General features: G+C 37.1%; 1 protein-coding gene across 3 annotated transcripts in view; it reads right to left on the bottom strand.

Annotated features, from left to right (window-relative positions):
* The window catches only part of LOC150105315 (ubiquitin carboxyl-terminal hydrolase 48-like), a 776,830-nt gene that overhangs the window by 1,277 nt on the left and 749,519 nt on the right, over positions 1-26,034 (bottom strand). For all 3 annotated transcript variants that reach the window (XM_090394693.1, XM_090394696.1, XM_090394694.1), the window contains 2 exons: positions 5,260-5,308; positions 2,313-2,339 (listed from right to left, as the gene is read on the bottom strand). In XM_090394693.1, coding sequence (XP_090250819.1) covers positions 2,313-2,339; positions 5,260-5,308 — 76 coding nt within the window. The remainder of the gene's footprint in view (positions 1-2,312; positions 2,340-5,259; positions 5,309-26,034) is intronic.

Here is a 26,034-nt window from a genome sequence, read left to right as displayed (position 1 = left end):
AAAAACTTGGCTTTGTGCCTAAGCACAATGCTTACAAGCCGAGGTTTTGTTTGTGACGCCACAGCTGCCTGAAGTCGACTAATAAGGAGTCTATGTTGAAGATAAAACAGGTGATTATTCACTTCGCTGGAGTCTTTTTACTTACTCCACCAACTTTCCAGTCATTCTTCGTATAATAACTATTCAGTTAAAAAACCAAAATACATTTAATCACCCATGAAAGTGAAAATAAGTCAAATATATATTGATGAAAAATTCTGAAAAGAATGGGTTACCAACATGTCAAGTGATACACGAAGAAGCTTTATATTGGGAACAGAAAAAAGATCGACAGTTAACCCACGCTGTCAGAGGGGAAGGATTGAAGATGGAAGTATGAATTAATGGATGCTTTATGCCAGGTGACATTATTAGTGGTGATGATGTGATATTTTCATGGCGCATGCTAGGAGTCCTGGTAATGGGGGACCGCATCTGAATGTAACAGCTTACTTGGAAGTTGCTGACCAGCTGCGCCCTCTAATGGGCTCGCAGTTTATTTATCGGTCTGTTAATGGTTACTTCCAGCAGATTAATAGTTGGAAATAGCTCCAGGAGCAGGACTAGCTGGGACTGTCGAACTTCATTCGCTTGCTCAGTCACCAGACATCAACCCAATGTTGCTTGCATGGGATGAGGTGGCAGAGCAACACGTGTGGGTCAAGCGCGGAATGCAGCGAAAGATGCAAGAGCCAGCAACCCTGTAGAAAGTCTGAGAATGCGTGTCACGACAAGAAACTGTGGTTAAAGTGGCACAATTTCTACATATCATTTTTAGCTCTCTCGCAAGGTCTTTCCAGGAATCTTTGACAATTTTTGTTGGCTCATCCATTGTGCACTGAGCATTGCCTCTGTGCATCGTCTGCCGGTGATTGCAACAGGGCGCCCGAGTATAATAATGACGGTGAATACATAAGCAGTTTACTAAAGAGAAAAAGTTAAAAACAAATGGAAGAAACACTTTCCTTTCCGATCTATTTCTGAAAAACAATTACTTAAGATGTTTCAGGAAGCTTATTAATTTGAGTAATTTGATCATGACGGAAATATATTGCTGACCGATCCCGTATTCAACTTCAAAATAAGAAAAACTAATTATGATTAATGGCTATAAAGAGACGTTTTTATGTTTCATAAAGATTAGGCTGCAGAAGTAAATGATTCCCGTTTTAATTTTTCAGTAAAATATAATACAAAATACGGAACAACTACTTCGTCTTGGGAGAAAAAATGTGTTATTCTGTCTGGTCTTCAGACCTCGTGATATTCTTCAAACTGTTTGGTTTCCATGGCACCAAAAACAGTGTGTATGGTTGCACCGACAGTAAAGCACGATGGAGCGAAACCGTGGTGTGTGAGTTTCTGTGCGCACACGCGATCGAGCACCCAGATTTAGTCGAGTAGCACACAATGTCTATATTTTCTAAACATGCTGACACAAAAGACCATTTGCACTATGAAAATTAATTTTTAATCTTTCCGATGGCATCTGCAGTAGCGTGTGCAATGACCTGCCTTCACCTTGCCCCACATATCCGACAGACACTACGAAACATCTTGGGGCAATTAGATGGCCTTTCATTACCTTGTATTCCAATTGGCCTCAAAAGATGGTAGAGCCGAAACTTTATACACTATTTTATCCAAATAGTACATAATACGAGGCATCATCTAACAGCCAACTCCCTTTAATTAGAACCCGAGTCAAGGAATACATCGGACTTGTTGCTGGTTTCGCTGAACACATTCCTGTATTTAAGATTTTCCAGATGATGACGTGTCCAATTTCCCTCCTCGTAGTCGTTCATCCTACTGATTATCATTCAGTGTCGATTGATGAACTGTCTAGTACACATTTTCGGTGATCTTAGACATGTCTGCGATGCATTATCGAAAATGAACATCCACGATGAACTCAACAATGTTCAAAGGCTTTTTGCCTGATTTCCCAATGGCAGCATACCAAAGTGAATACGTCATCTGCTCAGAAATATTAACCTATTTCTGATCAAACTTTCAACAACGAATGTTTGCAGTGAGTGCCTCTAGTGGCAACTTGCTGTGATAATAATCGGGAGAAATGTCTTACGGAGTCGCATAGAACTGGTTTTCGTAGTTACAATTATATAAACATCTGAATTTAGCATCCTTGTCACAACGGTGCTACTGTAAGTATCAAGATACCCGACAGTATATGGTTGTGATACGATTGACGAAACGACATTGCATATTCCAAATCTGAATTTATATAACTTAAAAATGATTATGATTACCTTTAAATCCCGTCTCCGGGCCAGAATCTGAAATTAAAGAAAAAAATTCAGATTTTAGATATCTTGTAAGAACATATATCAAGACATCAAAAATAATGGATGTTGTAAATGAAATGCATTTAATTAAACATATAAGTGGTGATTTAAATGACACTGAAACATTTCACACGCACAAAGAAACATCTAGTGGGTAAATATTAGAAACTTTATGAACCCAACTCTCAAATTCACGAATGATATTTTTTGACAAGCAACTTCATGATGGCTTACGCGCCATATTTCTAATGATTGCATGTCGCTGCATAATCGTAGCTCTCAATAGACATCTTCAGAAACAGCGACTCTTTCCTGAAGCCTCAAAAAAAGTCGCACGGGTTTAACTCCAACTGAAAGTTGGGTAAAATGCCGGCAAGCAACATCTAACACGTGGTCCTGTTCCGTTTTGCATAAACGGCTTCAGAGGCAGGCAAGTTGAGGTAAGAAATCATTCATGCATCAAATGGCGTTTACATTTTTGCTGAAGAAGGATCGGATCACACAATGACTTCGCACTGCTACTTACGTGGTCACTCTTTCTACTTGGCCACTTTTTCTATGGAACCGATGGCGGTGTTCTGTTGCCCCATATTATACTTCCTACTTCTTAATTCTCCGCTCTAAATGAAAATAAGATTCGTCTACAACTAGTTGTTGTATAACAAGGCATTTCGCTCTCGTGAAATATTTGTTTCTTGTGTTCTGCAACACGGAAAGCCCTTTTCAAATCAAATACAAGCGTTCGCTGAACAGAACAAATCGACTGCATTGCAGCTCGGAGTTCAGCATTTTCTGCCAAACGATTTCTACTCCTAAGATGTCCTTCCTTTAAGTTGTCTTCCCGTTCAAACTGCAGAATAGACGTAACGTAGATGTTTCTCGCAGGTGCCTAATGAGTTCTCTGTGTAAGTGACAAAAGCACAATCCTTGCCTTCTGCTCGACTTCTGATGGGAAGTGTCGTCAGCCATTACTGTTTCTTCAACGATATTCCGTTTTAAACGACAATACAACCTTCCTTATGATAATTATTAATATTTAATCCCCTCTTCACACATCTTGATTGATGTTTATTTCAGAGTGACACATTAAAATTAATTCTGATTTAACGGATGATTATCTGCTTTTTTGCCAGTTTTGAATTGCAGAGAAAGGCCAAGATAGGATAATGCGTGCTTCAAATGATCAAAGTAATCAAACCAGAGACATTCGAAACAGAAGGATGTCCGCAGGAAACTAGTCGTGAAATATTAAACAGGCTGCACTATATAATATCTGGTATACAGAAAACGATTATATATTCTAACATTTTTGGCACATCAGCTAGAGAACATATACACAATTAGCGGAGAAATATATTATTAGTGGTCGGGAAATGGCGCAGTGTATTGGCGAAGGCTAATGGTGGATGCTGAAGTGCATTGCAGAAGGATTATGCAGTGCAGATGGTGGGTTGTGCCCGCCCACGATGAATCCTTGAAGATATCAAAGTAATAATTTTCGGCACAACCGATCCTCCCACGCAATAAGTTTTCGTTGAGCCCCTTCGAAATCTAGAGAAATTATTCTGCTCCTTCGCTGGGTCCACTTCAGCTCGGGTCATTCGCATTATGAGGTTTCGTGATATGGTAGTTACATCACTGAGATGGCGAGGAGCTAGTTAAGTAGCCACCTTTGAACACCTAGACTTGCGCGTAATACGAGTGAGGGGTAAATGCTGCTGAAACATGCTATTTGCACGGGCGCAGTGATATCTTAACATAGCCGAAAAGACAACAAAGTGTTAATAAAATCAAGATAAACGCTGCTGCTGCTGCAGCCAACGTCCCCCGTTCTAAAACGGTTAATGTTATGCTGAAGGAAATCGTTGAAAAAGACTTAACGAGAAATTGCAAGAAGTGGTATTTGAACTGCCTTACACCTATTAATGCATTTCCCCCTTGATAGCGTAGAACGGCCACATAAGAATTTAATACGCTTGCTGATAAACAAGACGCGAGAGCCTGTAATCTGAAGTACAGAGAAAAAAATAATCCTCTTATTTCCTGAGACTAAAAAGTAGCATCTTGAAAAGCAACATGAGAAAATAAGTCCTTTTTGTGTAACAGTGCTTATTTCTTTTAATATTTTAATAAATCTCCAAGCACTGAAAAAAACCTGCCTATGAGATTATTACATAAACAGGGAATTAAAACTCTGAAGCACTTCTAATTTCCAAAAAAGTTGATTTATCGAGATATTTAATTGCAAATTATATAACATTTTGATGTTTTTCAACATAGCTGTAAGTCGTAGTATATAACTAACAACTAAATGGTTGATTAAACATGTTATTTTACCTCTTGCGAGTGCCTGTTAAGAAGAAAATTTCTATCGGAGGAAAAATAAAAATAATTGCTTGTTAAGAGGGCCACAAAACTTTGAACTTTACTCATATCATCACAATGATATTACTTTAAAAAGAGAGCCTCCAAGTGCATGGGAGGGACAGAAAACCAAAGAAATAACTACAGGAGACGGGTACTGGTAACTGATCATGCAAAGATAATTGATACTACAGAGCAATGAGTATGTCTAAAACGTCCACTGCTCTTTATCGCAAATTTCAAGCATCTATAAAATTCATTTCTTTTCGGCATTTCTTCTCAGTGGGACAGAAATTTACCCTACAGCTGTAAACATATATTTTACATCTAAACCTTTCAACGGAGCCTATTTCGCAGTTCCCACACAATACAGACGAGCGGGCGACAGATATTGATGTCGAAAGCCATAATTACTAAGAGGCCGACCCCATCACGACTTGGACAAGGTGAGGGGTGTGGCCAGGGCCCGGCCGAAGCCTAGAGCCGTTTCTTGCTTGCATGCTTCAGGGCCATTAGCGTTAGGCATCGTATTGCTAGGGTTGCTTACCTTTCAGGTAGTCTTCCATCACAATAGTCTCCTCAGTAGGTTCGTCTGCCTGCAAAACAAGAAAAAGGCGCGTTTAGTATCTAGGAAAGTTTCACAAACAGAGAAATCCACGTGACTAAAAATGCACCAAAACTAAGAATGACCCAGGAATCGAGATGGTTGCAGCGTGACAATGACCTTTATTAAGTCACACAACGAGGTCAATAAACCTGCAATATGCGCTGCGGCACATCTGTCTTCCTTGAGCATAGCAATTGGATATTTAACCACAGTTCCTGACAACATGACAATGATATATTAGCAAATAATATAATTAGCTATGCAGAAAGCGTTTTTACGAGTCATAAATATTTAAAAAAGAATGCAAGAATAAGCGGCCAAACTCATACGTTTTCAATCGGAAAAACCCAAAACGTTATTTTTAACTACAGACCAGTAAAGCCATACCACGCTTCTTCTTTTTTTTCCCTGTTATTCATGGAGTTGTCCATATTTAGTTGCACTTCTCCCACAGAGTCAACCTTTGTATTATATAAAGTCGCAAACAAGAGATATTACATGTTTGGGACCGGATTTAAGGTGATTGTGGCCCTGAGCTATACTTTAAGAGCCCCCCCCCCCTTCTTCTTAGTGAGTAACTTTTAAGTTATTTATACAAGGCGGAAGCTCTTTGTAACGTGAAGTCCCTAAGCTGTAGCTTGTCTGGCTTATGCGTATATCCGGCCCTGCACATATCACTTGTATCTACACTATGCCACTCAAAAATTAACCGATCGAACTTATTATATAGGTAAGGGTTCTCCTACATCTCAGAAAACCCTACCTATAATATTCGGAAATTTGAATGGGGAAAAAATGTGAAATAAAAAAAATAAATAAAATAAAATCGGTATTTTAAGCAATCATGTTTATATCGGATTTTCTATAGTTACCTAACAAAACAAACTGATCATCTATTCCAGAGTTTTGTGAGTATGCATGCCTTGCGCGTTCTATTCAGTAGATGTCTAGTGGTGATAATTCAAAGAAAACAATGTATACCACATGGGAAAAGTCTGAATTAATGATTCTTGCGCAGAAGTTAGACGGATCTATCAGGCTAATACCACTAATAAATGCATCAAGAGATGATACAATCAATTTAAGGAAACCAACAACACGACCACAGGATGTCCATTTCCCGAAAGTCATGTGAGTGTATTCATCTAAGTGGACTTATTCTTCTTGGCCACTCCTAAAATGTTGAAAGCGTACATGGAATGGGGTGAGTTCTTGTTGGATGTGTGTTCAGATACACGCTGAGTACACATCGAAGTTATTCACATGAAGTTTAAAAAAAAAAAAAAAAAAAAAAAAAAAAAAAAAAAAAAAAAAAACCTCCACACTTCCATTCAAGACATTTGTTACTCCTGCGCCTTAATTTTTTTTTTTCTCCAATAATCAACTGCATTGGAAATACCGGCATTCCTTTGTGATGAAAATCCTGTACGTTTTGATGCTGTACCACGAGCCTTTCATTTTTATGTAAGATCAACACAAATGGAAGTTTCGGTCTTACTCTAGTGGAGATCAATTCCCACGAGCAGCACTAATTCTGCGCAATCAAGGTGACCATTCTTAAAACAGAATTCCGCATTTCTTTATAATAACCACAACTTCAGCTTAAATCTTTTTCTGGTTTGTGAAATGTCTCCCGCAAGATTACCAGTCTGAATTCATCCCTTTAATTAATCAACCAAACTTATCAGAATGTGTAAAGAAAGGACGCTTTTTTCCCCACAATCCCTTGGAAGTATTCACTTATGAGACTTTAATTCTACTTCACGGTGTAAAACCGGCTCTGCATGAAATAAGAGATGCAGCAGAATAGTCTCAAGAATCAATTGTCGTACAAACAATTCTTCACATTGAAAAGCCGCGCAAAGGCCACATTTCCCAGTTTAGATCAACGGAGTCATTTAAACCAACATAACCACCCACATTTTGATTCGAGTGCCTCAAGAACGCACGTGGAAATATATTTTTCTGCAGACAAGACACACGTGACAACTAGTCTTATTTGTTTCTCTGTATGATTAACATTTAGCTATAAAGAATGAGTTCTATCATCCCGTAAGTTTCTCTAATACTTTATAGCTAAAGCAAAGTATACCGACTTTTTTTTTTTTAATGACATACCAATCTGACCTTCGAAAGGTTGAAAATTTACAGCACTAGTTACAGGCCTTCTCGTCTGAGTATCTTGATTACAAATTTCTTAATAATAGGGAAAGATTTCGTCTGTCTTGAGTTATAAAAAAAAGCTGGATATCAACTTAAAAACAGGAATCCCAAACTCAAATGCATGCGGCCCGTAAGTAAATGAGACCAAACGTTCCGAGATGGATGGTGATGCATTTATCCACTGTCGCTAATTTTTGAAAGAGATTGTCAGACCATGCTTACCGATGACTTGGGTGTCTACATATGTTTGGTACTGCAAAGAAATTTATTTGTGGCACCTTCGTTGCTCACTGCCCCCCCCCCCCTCCGACTTCGATTTCTTCCCAATATGAAGTCTCACTTCAAGGGTGGACGATGCTCATCAAAGGCAGAGGTAACTGTGATGGAAGATATTCAAGCCGTTACAAAAAGGTAGCCTTCAAATTTTGATGCAGATTTATTTTTAAAAAAAATGTGTGTCGAAATGAAGTATTTCGAAAACTATCACGTCGCCAGTGGATTAATAATTTACGTGACAAAAATCAGCCTACGAACATTTTAGTATTTCAAACTGAGAACGTTTCCTTTCCCTCGCATACACGATGCCGTTATTGGTGCTTTGAGTGATGGCCGAAGCAACTAACACTATGAGGACGGCGTGTGCTGGCTGTGAAATGCGTGTGTTCTTATGACCGCTTTCTATATTTTGGCGGACGAAAAAATCCTTCTATTTCCGTATGAGATCAACTAACTAAAATTCAGCTGAATAACCGTTATAAAGGTTCTCGGTATCTTTATACGGTGCGTTTGGAGGTTAATTTTTAAAATAAAATAACTGAACTTACTACACTGATTTAAATTAAAATATTTTTTTGGTTGAACATTATAAAATGAGAGAAAGACAAAAATGGAAAAGTTGCTTAGGCAACATTCCTGAGGTTGAAGCATGCATAACCTTCGTTTGAAAAGAGTAGACAAGCATATTACAGATATCTAGTATTGATTCACTATAATACTTATTGTATTGAAATCTCAGTTACTGGTCTTCGTGAAACTGATTTATTCTTGTTCCACGACTTTTCTATACTATTACACAGTGGCGATAGTTTAGTTTACTAGTTTTTTTTAACTTGCCACCTAACGCCATGAGGTATGCGCATTAGGCTCTTTCGTGAGGTGTGCGAGCGGGGGGGGGGTCAAGTTTGTGGAGGAAAAATATTCCTAGCATTCTAGATTGGATTCGAATGCAGGTCATTCAAATCTTAGGACACGTGAACCATTCTTCAAAATTAGTTTTACTTGGGCTATAATAATTTTTTGACAAAATTATGTACAATTCACAGCCACCAAGCTGCGTCTGCGGGTTTACGACTGGCTCGCACTGTGTAATGTTTGTATTTATAAAAGTCAAGAATAACTGATAAAAAAATAATTATATATGACAGCCCCCGCTCCCAAGAAGTTTTCAAAATATGTGCTGCAGCAATTAGTTACTTATGAAGAAACCATTCGAGTTCAATTCTTGATGATTTGCATCCAACTGGATTGACAACTGAAAAGAAACTGCAGCTGCAATAACTGTTACAAGCAGAATTTGCTAATGATGCAACAGATGATATGAAGAATGATCGTTTAACACTCCCGCTGCGAGTAGCTGCAGAATGAACAAAATAGAATATTTTTTATTTAGTAAAAAATAAATAACTTCTCCAAACACTATTAATCATTTTGTAGAACTCCTATTGGCTTATTGCGGCACGTCATTAAAACACTGAGTGATCTTGGGCGAGTAGGATTTTGCATAATTTGTCGACCCCGTTCTTTAACATCATTTCATATGACCGTAAAACATAAGTGGGATGTTGTGTCTGTATTCCTGATGAAGTAACTTTCTTGAGTATGCTTCTTCTCATCGAGGATTAGGCATTTGCCTGTTCCGGCTTCGCTGGTCTTCCTCTCCCTTTAGTCTATATTTATCCACATCGTTTGGTAGCCAATATCTTTTCAATCTATATAAATGGTCTTTCCATGTTTCTCTTTATTCCTTGTCATTATTTTGTGCATCCTTTAATTGCTCTTAAAAATAATCTCACTTCTGTTGCCTGTAATTTACTTCGATCTTTCTTTTTAACAATCCATTTTTTCTGAACAATATAACAGTGTGGGAGTGGTGATTACTTCGTAAAATTTAAGTTGGGTTTCTCGTTTTTTTTTTTTTTTTTTTTAAATTCGGTGTCCTTTTATTTGTTCAAATATTTTCTGAAATATCTTTTTAATGATAATGCAGCTGTTTCTTGCAAAGGAGCTAGTAGAGAGCAGATTCCTACCCCTCCCTCCCTTAAACTCTCATTCATAGGTGGCATCGATGTATTACAGGTTTTATAACCTTTCGTGTGTTAACACAATATATATATATATATATTTTTTTTTATATATATTTATATATATATATATATAAAACAAAAGCAATTGTTTTCCATTTTCAATGTGCTTTTTGCAATTGTATAATACGAATATGTATAATTAAAAAAACATAAATGAATGTTTTGACGGTGTGTATTTTAATTTTATTTTAAATATATCACCACTTCAAATGTAACTGAGTGATTTACTGGATTGGCAGAGGTCGACAGTAGTGATTATTTTAAAACAGACTGGACCGAAACGGAATTAGGAGTGGTGGTCCATTGTCTGTTAATCTTAAAAAAAGAAATAAATAAACGTGACTAGAATTACACACTGACGAAATCATTTATTTTCAGTAATTATTAGAAGTCCAGTCTCTGATAAATACAGAATCCGGTGCCTCTAGCTCGAAAATGTGTTTAACCTGAATTAAAAACCCACCCTGGAGAGGCTTTTTCTGACTTTCGTTCATCCTTTTTACCGATGGCGCATATCTGATAAAGCATGGAGGTCCAAAGGTTATCGAGATCTCCCTCTCCGAGCAGTCACACGGGATGAAAGATTAAGCATCATCGTTCTATGAACTATCCTCAATATTTAACGTGACAAATCCAATTTCACGAGGCTAACGGAACCATCTGTTGCATAAATGTGAAAGTCAGTTTGAAAACGGGAAAATTTTAATCATCGCAGGTGACACTGAGCTTATGATAATTAGGCCCTATTAAAATAGCATCATCGAGTTCCTGGTCAAATGCATGAGGTTGACAAAGGGGACGTTAATAGCTTCAGTCGATCAACGCTGGATTAATAGTAATCGCTTATATAAGTACCCAATTTTTATTTGATTTCAATTTCAAAATTTAGACTAATTTTAAACGGCCTAAATGTAACCTGATAATGCACTCTTCTATCACAGTCCGAGTTAATTCTCGCTGTTCTTATTTTTTCTATTTTATTTTATTCTATTCATTCAATTTACTTGCAAACTTTCGTTTGCTCACAATGGGATAAAGGATAAGAAAAGGCTCTAATTTCTCTTCAAGTATGATTCACGTGTTTATATAAGAACTAAAGAAAATCGAATGACATTTCAAATCCTCGCTTTGAGAACTTAATAATAAACGTGGCAACAAATTATATATTTTGATTTGTCGGCAGAAAGCGTAATTAAGTTAAAAAATACTGAAATAACGACTCGAGCTATTTAACAACTACTACAAAAAAGCTCGAACAGAGAAAACTTATTTTAGGTATATTTGTTTACACTTCAACCAGTCGTGTGTTCAATTCTGCATTCAATATTTACTAATCCCATCTCTACTTACTTCATTAAGGAATGAGAAAAGGATGCCGTGAAATCAATCCATAAATTAGATCCTGCAATGTTTCAATTACTTTTTCTCTTAAATTGTGCCTTTGGATATTTTTTAAATCGATGTAGGTTGCAAATAACAAACGGAATTCCACAAAAACTCCATTCCTCAAACCCTTTCATAATGATTAAAATATAAATTGCTTTTTAATTTCTGTATTTCACTTCAAATCACCGGAAGAGTTTTGGGACGCATGCGTTTTGTTTGTAGAAGAGACACTTCCGTATCCTAGTGATCACCGATGCCAGTTTTTATCTTTGATGCTCGTACACGGTTCTAACATAGGTATAATATAAAGGATACTTCTGTCCCGTTATATCTGACAGTTTGAATGATCTTTACAAGTTCGTGATGAAATACACAAGATCACTTTGCCAGCATGAAAAGCAATTGAATGTCAAACTGTTCTTCAGAAGTAGATGAATTACCATTCAACAGAACAGACCGGACTGGGATGTATTAATGTTTCTGGTGCAGTCGTATTACGTTTGTCAGCTATAGTTGTTCGTAGGCCGATGTGTCTGTTTTGTGAGAAAGACTTGCTATTTCTCTCTGATCTCGCTAACACAATAAAAGATGAACGGTGAAAAACAAAACTCGTAAAGTTTCTCGTCTAAAAACGTTTAACTTTTTGGTTCGATTCAACGTCAACTATATTTCAATTCTCTTTTACCTTGACGAGTTTTCGTGCGCTTTTCTCAACAATCAATCTATCAGTCGAGATTGTCTGATAAGTCTTGCAAGATAAACCTTTAAATAATAAATAAATATACCGACAAAAGGTACATTAAAGACGAAAATTATATATAAAAAAATATTATTTGTAATATTAGCATACATTTATTTTGTGCTTTCCTTATTTGACCTTTAATATTGCAAGAAAACAGTTTTCAGTACAATCTATTTTTTTTTCTTTATTTTCTGTAGCTGAACAAGCATTCACAGATGAACCAGGACATGCACGCATTGTAAGTTTAAACTCATATAATAATGTGGATTTATTTTACTTAAATATTAAAATATACCTATTTAAATGAATACATATAAATCACTCAGCAAAAGTGTCGGGCACATATTTAAATAACAAGCTTTGACACGCCAGTCAATATTTGCCCTTTCTGGCTCAAATGACGTATGAGTGCTTCTAAGTATTTCCAAATAAGCGTTTTAGTCATTGGAAGCGAGTAAAAAATTCTCCGAGCTCACAAAGGTAACGGGAGAGAGAGATAAGGAGGGAATCAGTGTGTTGGGGGGAGAATCAGAACGCCACTTAGAGCTCAGTCAAGAAACCCGCAAATAACTGTGACAACACCCATTGCAACTTTCTTGCTGACAATTTAGCAGCACCTAATCCAGACGGCACGAAGCGAAAAAATATCCTTCTTTAGCTCTATCCATCGTCCGGGGAAATTAATGTTATGTGGCTGCTGAAATATTAATGGCCATCGTGTCTCCACTGATCTGGTGCGTGACGGGGCATGCCGAGTCGCTCGTGACATAGTGGTCGGCAGCTACGCGACATTAAAGTTGTTGGCAGGCAAACAGCTGTTCACCGTGCAGCGTGTTCATCTTTCTTCCCGTCCCTTGTTCTTCTCCCCCACGAACAAAGATTCCGTATAATCGGCCTCTACAAATCACTCTAAAGAACAGCACAGTTGGCAGATTTTAATGTTCAACATAAAATCGTATAATGTGATTATGGGGAGTGAGTGATAAAATTAACAAACTTATAACAAGCGTTCGATACCAAAAGTGGTACATTTGACGTTTAATTTCCAGGCGACATTCCGAAAAAAAAAAAAAAAAAAAAGATGTTTGTCTTAACAGTATTTAAGGTGGTCGGGGGGGGGATGGGGAACTGAATAGAGACGTTAGCAATGGCATCTGCAGAAATGCTTTTATGAAAGATAAACTGCTTTTGCCCTTTCTTGAATACATAATTAAAAACAGCAGCTTCCTAACAATTCCTTCAGGTTTCAACTAAATTCGACATCAAATTATATACTTAATATCAATTAAATATGCATCGCGTCACTTCCTCTGATATCCAACAGTAATTCGCAGTATCGTGCTAATCTTTAACTCAGTGAAAGCTGAGTCTAGTAGTGAAAAACAGAAACATTATTTAAAATCGAATGTTTCCAGTAACTTCCCAGTAATAACGAAATTTAGTTTTCGTTGTTGTTATTCCTGCAAATGCAGATGATGAGATAAGCAAGAAGCAACATTTTTATTAATTTCCTTAATATTCTGCAAGTGTCACTTCCGAGGTATAAATGGACTTTTTAAGGAGCACATACACGTACTTAAACCGCACTTCGCCTATGCATTTGTTCCATGCGAAACTTATAAAACAGACGTTCAGAGGTGTCACAATTCTAAACACAAATACTTTAAAATTAATGAAGTATTTTTCAGATTAAAGTTTACTGTTATCTTAATATCTCGCTCACACTAGAGTACAGGGAATTATGTAGAACACTATCAGTGCTGACAGGAAATGTCGCGAACCTCATTAGCCAGTAACAGAAACACCATATTATACAAATTCTCATGAATAACAGATTACCCCAAGTATTTCAGGAACATTACAATTATAAGTTTCAAAACGTTTCTAATGATGTGCACATTCTTGAAACTCACAATTAATGTTAATAAAAAATCAAATTTACTTAAACATGACAGCAAAGTTCTCGGTGGTATATTGTCATCAATATTTAAATACAATCTCGTCTATATTTCATCCCACTTTTGTTAAACCTTCTCCTTTGGACACAGCATGTAAGAGATCAAGTAAACATGGTGCAAATCTGATTGTGAGAAATCTTAATATTTTTCATAAAAACATTTGTGGCCTGAAGATCACAGAACCTCAATATTTAAGGAAGGAAATCGTTAATGAAGACAAAGGAGTATCTTAAGTAATATAAATATTACGAAATGCCTTTCACGGTGAAAGTGAAATCATCTTCTTCATACAACATTCACAAAACGTAACCACCCCCTTTTATATCAACAATCTATCGCTCGCATATTTTTATTAATCACAAATGTAGCACGTTATTAGTTATAGAATTAAGCGATCTGAGTGTTTTTCATTCACAGTACAAAAAAGTGGTATTTGGAATTTACAGATTTAGGAAGTCAAATTTTGAGATTGCTCAAGATCCAAACAAATTAACGCTAGAAACTGAAACGATAAGAAATACTGCACGAATATCTGTTTATTCATTATGAAGTTCTTAAAACCTCTAAGTCTTTCTGGACAATAGAGATGATTTGGCGTTTTATTTTCTCTCTTCTTCTAGATAGGGTTTTAGGGTCGTAAGCTCCTACATGAGCTTATTTTCAAACAAAACTGCGAAGCACAAATCAATTGGAGCTAGTCAATCATTTCGGTACATTCTTATTAGCTACATAATGAATCTCAGGTTTAATAACAGCAAAATTATTCAAAGGAGAAACATAAATGCAACACAGGAAAACTGACACATAGTAGTCATGTAGCAGAGGTTTTGTTATAATTATGAAGGAACTAATCTAAGACAATGGGGGGGGGGGGTTCTCGGGCTAACTTATTTTATTTTTAATTCATGATTTTTTTTGAAGGAAAAAAATCATCTGCTATTGCCGCTTAAGTAAGAAAATGTGCCTCACATCTTGAACGGGATTTGAACCTAGGACTTTCCAATTGAATAACTGAAAAATATCTGTTACAACATCACAATATCCGGTAACTGCTTTCTTCCAAACTTATTGTTAAATGACCAGCCTGCACCGTTTCGGCTTTGGGGATCGAGGAATAACTCAGTGGTAAGCACCAATTTTGAATGTTCTTAGTTCGAACCAATTTTAGCACAAATACACAAATCACGCAGAAACTAAGTGGCCTGAGTTAAAAAGAAGTGTTAAAATAAGTTTAATTTTTAATTCCACGAATGATGTCATCATTCCCCTAATCTTCATCGGAATTTTCATATCAGGATCTCAAGTTCTATCTCTCTCGGATCTATAACGTTAACACGGGTCTGAACATGATTAGCTTACGGTTTTCACAATTTTGGTCTATCTGCTGATGATTGAACAACAGATATTCACTTTGATTTACGAGTACGACAGTAGCCGATTTATTTGAAACGATTACGTCATCTGTGTAACAATTTTTAATGTCCTCTATTTTTGACCTTAGTTTTAACACCACTTCACTTTCTTATTAACGTGGTCAAATTACGGAAATAATATATAACCTGATATTAAAAAAACGGGGGAAGTCTATAGGCCCTCATTTAAAAGAAAACTTTGCTTCGATGCCTATAGCGTTTTTTCAGTTATTACGTAACTTCTTGAATCTTTGAATCCAGTTATGCAGTCCAGGTCTCCATGATGTGGAGACCTGGACTGCATCTTGGTGATATTAACAGTCGGTGTGTGATGCACTCTGCTACAGCAGAACAGGTCTTGGCTGGGGTGGGATGGGGAAAAAAGCACTAAAGTAAGAAATAGAAAACAATACTGTCGAAAGATGGACCAGAATAAAAGATGGCACGTGGCAGCGTTATGGCATTATCAAGGAAGGGATATCATTATGCAATTTGTATCGTATTTTAAACTGATCTTTTTTTACTGTTTACTCTTTAATTTTTTCTCCCCGTAATATAAGAATAATCACTTCGGTATTTCTTAGTAGTTGCTTGAACGGGCCGTGCTATCTAGTTATTGATGTTAGATACGATTTTCAGCATTTAACTTCATGGGTACTTTGAGCTCCTGACAGAAATTTATACTGCGTAATCCTAGAAATGATTATTTAATGTGTGGGCTGGCATATTACACGAGGCTAATACTATATGGTTCACAAAGCTTATTTATTCTGAGTAGCTTGAGCAAACAAATCACTTAAGTCAAAGAACGAGAAAACAAAATAAAAGATAGAAGAAAATCGAAGAGTGTACAGTGGTGAGTCGTGCGAGGTGTGGTCATGTGCAGTCACAATGTCAAGAAAGGGCTTTTAATGTAAATTAATAGAGTAGAGATATTAGCAAGAAGCAATACATAAGCTGCTGTGGAAGTCAAAACGAAAATAAACACAAAAGTATAATATAACGAAAGCGATGCAAACATTTAAGACTGAAATAAATCAAGAGACACTGCAACAGGCTCTGTTATGCAGAATAAGAAAAAAATAAATGCGTGTCAAAAAGTTAAGTAAGAAATACAATGCTAAAACTTAAAAATAAATAAATAAAAAAGGACGCCACCAAACAGTTTGAATCTTGTACGCCTTGAACAGCAGGTTGCACCTGACTGCCTTAAAGAAGTCCCACAAAATAACGCAGTATTTTAAAACAAATATTTCTTGTGAGATGCAACAATAGCAAATATTGTAAACGACAATGTAATGTGTCTGGTTTGTTTATTATTTGGGAGGAACAACTTCACTGCGAAGTCCAAGCTCGGGATACAACGTAACTCAGTACTTGTCACACGTGCCCCGTTTCCAGTTTCTCGTTTGTGAAGTCACTTATTATGCGCACTTGGTTCTTTACATAATCCAACACTTTAACATAAAAAAAAATAAATAAAAATTCAAAGGTTGCTAATTCGAGGGCTTGAAAATTGGTCCTTTTCTGAACAACCACCTAATCGGAAAATGGAGATTTCAAGTTTGTGACACAATAGATGTAAAATGCGAGGGTCATTCTCCGGGTTAAGCTGAAGATTGATATGAGAGAGAGAGTGTGTACCGCTTATTGTTTTCTCGGCAAGAAAATCGAATCATGCATTTCATTTTTAAGTGCACACATTCCCGTTTGGGAGAGGAGATCTCCTCCAGGGGTTAGATATTCATTATATAAACTAGATCCTTAAATTTTACACTTCTGCCTGTTTGCATTACACGAAATGTCTAATGATGCTTTGTCTGAAAACGTGGTTCTGTTGAATATATTGTCATCTTCTATCGTTTCGCACATAATTGCAGCAAATTCACGAGTGTGTCTGTCAGCTTTCGTAATATCTTAAGCGATCTACAACTAACAAGGTATCAGTTTTTGAAGCATCTTGCGAACAGCGGACCAAGGAATGCCCAACTCCAAACTTGTACGGGTAGCCGATTTGACACTTTGTGAAAATGACTCATGAATGAAAGGACGAACGCTTAGCGGTATCTTGAAAAGGTCTCCGGCATTCAGTAGACTTAAGTTCCTAAACCTCACCAGTTTCTTTCCACTGATTACATCGCCTGTTGATGCGTTTATCATCAGGCCTGAGAAATTCGCCGAAATTCTTGTTGCGCGCAGATCAATGACTCATATTTTGGATACAAAAAAACACATTGAGTTTTTAGTCACCATCTTGACTCAGTGGTTTATTAACGAAATTGGCAAGCACACGCACAAAACTCTTTGAGTAGACTCATATTAGATTGGGGCACTATCAATTTTTTTTTTTTGAAAAATACTTCAAATATCAGCATTTTTGTAGAAATCCTGTATTTTTCGCACTTTTTCTTAGTCATATTAACAGGGAGTGTTAAGTGCGTTTTACGAATTATTTTAATCGTATGAATAAGCATATATTTACTAACATTCATTAAGCGCCGAAATACGCAGGAAGCAAAATTTGTGAACCTGCACAAATGCGTGATTTTTATCCATTAAAATATAAAAAATAACAAAAAATAATAATAAAAATTAAATACGTTTCTTTTAAAATAAAAAAAATGTAGTTAGTCTTAAAACATTTAAAATTTGTTTTCATTATTTCACGGCCCCCCTCAACAAAACCTACGGCCCCCAAGGAGGCCGCGGCTGACAGTTTGGGAAGCGCTGATCTATACTTTTATAAGTGTCCGAAAAGCCTCGATGGCATATAATTTCTCATAAATTCACCAAAGGGAATAATAGGGCTAATCTCGAAATGTTTAAAATGTTTATGATGAGGAAGCCTTAAATGCAACGAAAATTTTATTGATGATTTCGAAAGTTCAGTTCTGTAACCACAGCATAAACATTTTCGCTGCATTTAAGGCTTCCTCGCCATAAACATCTTAAATATAACTGAATGGCAGACCGATCTGCTATTCAGTCAGGTTATGAAGATCTGGTGTCCTCGAGAATCCTGTTGTAACTGCTCCAGCACCTGCGTATTAAAACGGAGCTATTCATTGCTTGCAAAGAATAGCTGAAAGGGGGATCCCCATACCGTTTTTATTGGCCAATCTCGGTTCATTGCATTTTCGTGAATTTTAAGCGCGCACCGCTTCGGGATCAACTCAGTACCGAGATAAAAAGAGGATATTTCATCATTGTGTGATGAAACTCGAAATCAAAAAATATCAGCAGAGAATTCGTTACATCAAAGAGAGTGGTTGTTCCCTCTAAGACCTTAGTATTTGGTAAGATGTTCAGGAGATGGTTTATTCTGAATTATTGCAACTATCTTAGCCGAATGTTAATGCTAGCCGGTAGAACGCTTATTGTCCCCCTGAAAGGAAAACAAAGTTTCTATTTTATTTATTTATTTTTATTACAATCACATCGACGTTGTTTTTCATAAGATAATGCATATTCTTATGTAGTCCAGATGGCGTATACTAAACTTCATCAACTTAGGGCTAGGAAAAAATAAAGAAATTCCAATCTATTGTATCTTCCCCCCATACACCCTGCACTATCAGAATAACAGCTATTGGAAATCTTCCCGTCGCAGTAAACATGGAATTTAAATGTTTAATAAAACTGACAGAAGGATCGTAGAGAATGAAGAAATATAAACACTTAATTAAAATTAGGGAAAAAAATGCATCACTTACAGGGTCTTTAAAGTTTCACATATTATGGAAAGAGAGAGAGAGAGAGAGAGAGAGAGAGAGGATGGTGATTACAGAATTAATCTCACTGAAACAGCAAACTACACCAATTCAGTAAACCATAGCTGAATCTTTGCATAATCTCTTAATACAAGGGAGTCCACCAATGTGCCAAGAGCTGAAGTGGAAGAACAAGCCTTTCCACTCGTTTAAGCAATATTAGTAACCCCTAAAAAAAAGTGGTACCAATGATGGTACCAGCGTATCAAGAATTTCTAAAGCAACAACCACTCCAGCAGGTGTGTCAGCAAAAACCCTATGTAAGGTGTTCTCCTCCTGGAAACGACAAACCCACTTTAGGAGAAAAAAAAATACGGTACAAAAAACAACCATGAGCAACGAGACTGTTAATGTGCAAGATGAGCTGCTTGTGAAAAGAAGCGACTTCGGTAACAGATTATCCCCAAAAATTTCAACAGTTCCGAATATACCTCTTGAGGATCATATAACACGCGCAGACATGCCTGCATTCACATCTATACCATGAACAATCTCTGATAGCGATGCTATTCTATAAATGATGGCGCATTTGGAATGACACAATTATCAATTGAACTTTGAACTCGATGAGCGTGAAGGCGGTTCTAACAAGTTCAGTTGAGCACAATCACTCCACTTGGAGTTTATCGAAGACTCTGTGGGTTTATTGCCAACGGGGTATTAAGACGGCAGGAACTGTATGGATTACTTTTCTCCTTATATCAAAGGTTCAGATTTTAACTGAATCTTTGATATAAGGAGAAATAAGGAATTTCAAGAAATAGGGAAATAAGGATTTTCAAGGAATTGTCCTTTGATATAAGGACAATTCCTTGAAAACCGATAAAAATGTTTTTCATATGTTTAGTCGTTAAAGACAGCGACTTAACATATACTGTTATTTTTCTCTATTCCCCCGCCATTCCTTTGGGGTTCCACACACATTCAGTACTTTTCCTCTTGCAATTTTTTGAAAAAAAAGTATAAAATATAAACACAATAATTAAATTATGCTAGTAGTGTTGATTCTAATCCAACTATACTTCTAAAAGTAGCAAACCCGTCTTTTACAATTATAATTTTAATAGTATGTAAAATAACTGATTTTTCACATTTAGAGAAAAAAAGAAATAGAAAATAAATTCTTCATGAATTATTCAGTTCGTGAATGACATAAAAACGAAACCAACAAACGGCTGTAAGAAAGCAAATTAATCCTTTCGGCTATAACCAAATAACTCTGTTTTTCTTTTTTCGATATATCGCCACCGATTACTTTATCCAACCAAGAAACAAAAAGAAATTCAGAAGATTAATCACGGTATTTGCATTTGGTGAGAATTTCAACAATTAGCATTTAAATAATTCTTGCTTTGTTTCGAAAGGCTAAGCTGCCTTGAGAACCATAAGACAGTAAAACAGCTCGAAATTCTCTTCTCGTCTTTTTTAGTAATGCTCTAGTTCCTTCGACTGTTCTTCCTGTGACACTGGGAATAGGGTACACATTCACTGGATAATGTATTGCTCCCCATTTTAAACCCCCCGTCCCCCTCAAGAAGTGTCAGCGAGCCAAAGCACAGACAGCCGCGCCGGGACCCATACCAGACACAGCGTCTCTTAGTGTAGAAAACATCATGAATCATGCACAACCCTAAGATCAGACCCCTGCGGCGGAGAAAACGGCTCGCTCAGAGTCAAGCTGAGAGTTGTGAGGCGTACATCTGCGATATCGTAAGAAAGGAGGAGGAGGAGGTGGAGAAAAGGTGGGGGGGGGAGAGAACAGACAGACGGGGATGTTAGTACATGGGTGAACTTCACCATTTGTTCGTCGAGAATGAAGATGTCTTAAATTAAGGTTGTCTCTGGCGACTCCACTGCACCTTTATGTAACTTTTCATGGAAAGTGACAGGAAAATGCCACGCGAACAGCCTGCCTTTAAAAATTAATACACGATTAATAGGATAGGTAAAGTGTCACCTGAGAAGCACATTTCAAAATGTGACATATTACTCTCACAATTCAGTGCGAGTTTGTGCGTAAGGAGGAGGACAGGCTAATCGAATAGTTAAATAAACGTCACATAAAAACAGAATTATGACATAATGAAGAACACCTGGCAAATCTCTCCAAGTAATATAATACTAACGTGAGGAAGCAAAATACAAAAGGGAACAAACGCTTCGACCTTCTACTGGAAAAGTTACGATTAAACGAAATAAAACCCCAACAAATTTATATTCAAATTTCAAATTCAAAGTTATCTGACAGAAATGACAGGCAAGCACGAAGCTCATTTAAACGCCAACATTGCAGAGGAAAGATAACCCACAAAAGAAAGCTTCAACTGAATCATTTTACCTTCGTTAATCTCTTATTCGTTAACCTCCAATAAAGAAGCCTGTAAACATAAATGCTTCGAACTACAATTTGCTACTTAACTGTTTTTCCGATTTTAGGTGCAAATCAAAGACGTATTATGATGTTTCTAGCTTGAACCCTTGATGTAGTTGCCCAGAAAAATGAACACCGAACGTTATGCTGACATTCTCGACAATTTGGGGTTGTTTGCTTTCTTGTGAGCGTGAGGATTTATTTTTCAAAATTTATAATGAATTTTGAAAATAAATCTCACTTTTAATTTTAATACTTTATCCTTTTTTCTCGATATTTTATTATTCACACGCTTCCTTTTTTTTTTCATATCACGTGACTGATGTGAACACAAGTAGTACGTGTGTGCGTGTGAACCCTCTCCACTTACACGGGATTGGGCCCAATATCATAATTCAAAATGCAAGTAAAAAAAAAATAAAAATAAAAATAAGAATTTATGATGATCTGCAATACTTGAATAAAATAAAAGGAAAACCAGAAACCAGATTTCACTCTATCGCGTTGCTCAAAGTGAATTTTTTTATAATAAAACCATTTTATTACTAGCCACCCAGGTTCCAGAATGGATGACGTCTCCGTCTGAGTTCGAATCACGTTATTAGGTGTGAGATCACCATCCTGCTTGTTGGAGACCTGACTGAAAATTTATTGGGTTTGATTTCTAGAGCAGGATTAGCGGATTATTTTGCGCACCGCTACAGTAATAAATGTACGACAGCATTACAACCTTTCGTTGGTTTATATTCACATATTAAAAAAAAATAAAAAAGTGGACTATTCCATCTATTTCGTTGTTCATCTTAGAGATAGGCCTGACTGTCTCTTGACTAGCAGTTAAAAGCAAACTTTCAGAAAGAAAAACCATCCAGCAACTTAGGACTAGTTAACTGGCCGTGCCTAAGGACAGCCTGGAAAACTCATCTTATTGTAGAAGCCAACTTCTGCCCTTCGATATTCCCATCCAGGTGATGCCAGCCAAAGACAAAGCTGATTTCTGGCCTTTCGTTATAAACACACCTGAATAACTTGCCCTCAACAAGTCTTCTGGTTCTGATGGTGTTCTGTTCGTTTGTGCTCAAAAGCTGTAAATTAATAATCATTTACATCATCTTCACTATCTTTCATACTTATTCAACAAAAGGAAAATAAACATCAACAAACTACATCCCAATGCCTCACGCCAGTTCCCTTGAAAATAATGGGCAAATTCACCAGTGAACTTCTTCATTGCCTGAAGAAGGCAATTAATCAGTGATCACAATATGGATTCCACCAGTCTCAGTCAAGAGCGGAAAGAGACATTCCTAGGGTCGCTCTTGACACTTCCAGGGCATTTGATTAGATCCAGGATAAAAGTCTACTTAAAACTGTCACCTTATGATGTGCCTTCCATCGTGTGTAAGTGGATGCCAGTTACCGCTCTGGTCGTTCATTACATGGCGTGGTGGATAGTTTCCTCTTAGATTTCCTCATCAATGAATCCCTCAGGCGTCGTTACTTTTGCCTACTCTCTTCTACCTATACCAACCTCATACTTTATCCACACTTTTGCCTAACAGTGTATCTCATCACTTTTTTTTTTTTTTTCGTTTAAGTACCTTGTAATCCTCAAGCAGCGCCAGCTAAAACTTCCATAATCATTGCCTTAAAACACTGATCTCGTAATCATATGCCGGGGGGGGGGGATTAATACAGACCTGTCTTATTTCTCGCTATCTCCCATCCCCTATCTTGGATAATGCATAGATCTCCAGACAGGTTCATATTTCCCTACTTCGGCTAACTGACACCTCTACTCCTTCCTGGCATAAACACACCATATCCGGAGCTTCCTTGATCTCCTTCCAACACTACGTGTTTCTTTTTCTTCAGGACACCATTTCTCACTCGTCAAACTTCTAACACTACAAATCCCAAATACGCCTTACCTTAAAATACTTGATGATGTCTTGGTTAACTAGTGTTCCGAACCGCTCTCTTTCACACACATACATATCCTACTCATATACATATCCACGGAACTGGCCACCACCGATCTTTCACTTTTTTCGTTATTCTGCAAACGAACGAGCAACCACTAGCCAACATCCGTTTACTGTCCGACTTCCAACCTACTGAACCAACTGCTCTTCTTCCTCTTTTATTTCATTAACCACTATTCTTCTTCACACCGGTTTTCCCCAAGGGGCCTACTTGTTCAGACCCAGCACTGACATGCTATACGTTGTGCATCCCATAGTGTGCGGGGTTATTATTTAAAACACACATATATGTATATATACTTCATGCATTTACTTTTCGAAAAGGCACAGTTTAACTTATCGTGTTTCTGAGGGCATTTATAAACACGAAAATGTGATTCAAAATCCAACTGTGACAAGTAATTGATGTATATTTGTTCCCCCATGGATATGTTAATGGATTTCAGACGGACAAACAAACTATTTCTCCTTCCCCGCCAGCTCGGATTTTGCAAAAGAGAAATCCGTTCGCGAACACATGCATTCAACAAAGACTGCATGCTCAGGACCGACCACTTTATTCCATTATGAGCCATTTCGATATTAATTAAACTCATCATTTAGAATATCACTAGGATTTTGAAGGTCAGATTGAATACTAAAACTTATTTTGAAAAAATGAAAATGGCTGAAATTGAATTATGAGCGTAGCTTTGTGGTGTAACAGGCGCTCAGGAGCTACCAACTAGATAATACTAATTTAGATATTCCTAAAGTGTGTTTTCGAATATTTAAAAAAGGTCCCTGCATTTTTATAACATTTTTTACAGTATTTCTTTGTATTTTCATTATTCAAAAATTGGTTCATTTCATTTCTAGGGGTGTCATATTCAGCAGAAGAGAAAAACAGTAAAACTATTTGGTTACGAGAAGAAATGTCTGAAACACTAAAGTTTTAATGACTTTCCGCTTCCAAGATTCTCATAATTCTCATCTATGTCGCACATTCGGATTCAGGAAATCAACAGAGTGCGCTTTTCTACTGTTGAGTCACTGCTGTGCTCAAACAGACTTGGTGCAAGATTAGGCTTACCATAAGTCTTTATTCCGGTTAGCGAAATGTGCTGGATAATTTTAGTAAACATTCATACACACAGTATGAATGTTTAATAAATTTGAATTTTTCTGGATACAATCTTTTCAACGGAAAGCCAAAAACTGCAGAAATTCAATGTTATCAGACGTTTTTTTTTTTTTTTAAAATGGTAATTCCAAACACAAAAGGCTGTCTGAACACAGTACTATAGCCTCGGAGTCAGTTAAAGGGTGGTAATTGAACACACACACACACACAGCTAGAAATAAACTCTATACAAATAGCTGAAGAAATCAATGTTTTGATATCTTTATTTCAAAACACTCGAGGAAAAAAAACTATAACGAATAAAATGATTAATAAGAACAAATGGCAGAAGAAATGAAACTTATTTAAAACAGCCAAGGAAAGAAAATTATGGAGTAAAGGCTAAATTGTAAATCAACAGAAGAGAGGGGGGGGGGGGAAATATAGCACTCGCAGTAGCAAGCAGACAATGCAGAGAGAGAGAGTAATGAACTATCGGCCTGCATTAAGAACCGAGCTACTGTTTGAAAACTGCCTCAACCCTCAAGGCTACGTTGTAAAATACTGACGAGAGGTCAAAGGGGAACACGCAAAGAGGGAGGGGATAAAAAAAAAAAAAAAAACTCCTGAAAGTCCAAATATCTGCGGACTTCTGCTAAGATAGCCATTTGCACAGTAGCCAACGTTAACACGCGCGGATCCTAAACTGTCGCCGTGGACGGGCCCGCCCAGCCGAGCCGCTAACCACACGGTGCACCTTCGTACTTCTAATGGCTGTAATTTGGCCGCGAGAGAGCCGTACTTCATTACCCGCAACAACCCCGCTAATGGAGCAATGGCAGTGTCCTCCCGCCGTGTTCTCACGGTCCTCTTCGAGACTGAGTGGAGCAGTTCGGACCCTTCGGGGCAGAGTGAGTAGAGGTTGTTTCGGCATTAGGTCATATGGCGAGTGTAAGCCAACCGAAGGGGAACATCTCCACGCTTATTTCTTCTATCCATTCATGTGATTTTTTTTTTCTTTTTTCGATACAGTACAAGCAATGTCAAGCTCTTCATTTATCTACGCGCATTCTGTTTACTTATTTTCTTTGGAGAAGTTAAACTACACGAACGTGCAAGAATTTAGTAGCGATGCATGAATGAAATACCTCGTAACTTTCTCTAGTATTTTTTAAGGTCGGAAAAGTTGCCGAAAATACTGGAAAGAGGGAAAGTGATAATATGTAGATTAAGAATGATCATATGACAAAAAGTGAAGACGGGATTCCATTTTACTTGTTTCTTAAGGGGAATGGGGGAAAATATCATTTACTATGTAAATAATTTCTCTATATAATGAAAAAAAAAAAAAAGGCAACAGACAGATGTGACGTAACATTTTCAAAGCAAAAACGGGTTCTACTTATATATGATAACGCAGTCGGAGTTAAATTTCATCGACAGTAAGCGAGGTGATGCGGCAC

The sequence above is a fragment of the Typopeltis vanoorti genome, chromosome 6, assembly GCF_054136105.1.
Source record: "Typopeltis vanoorti isolate ZY-2024b chromosome 6, IOZ_Tvanoo_1.0, whole genome shotgun sequence".
NCBI classification, from domain to species: domain Eukaryota; kingdom Metazoa; phylum Arthropoda; class Arachnida; order Uropygi; family Thelyphonidae; genus Typopeltis; species Typopeltis vanoorti.
The sequence above is the reverse complement of the archived record's forward strand: the minus strand, read 5'-3'. Positions and strand labels throughout refer to the sequence as shown.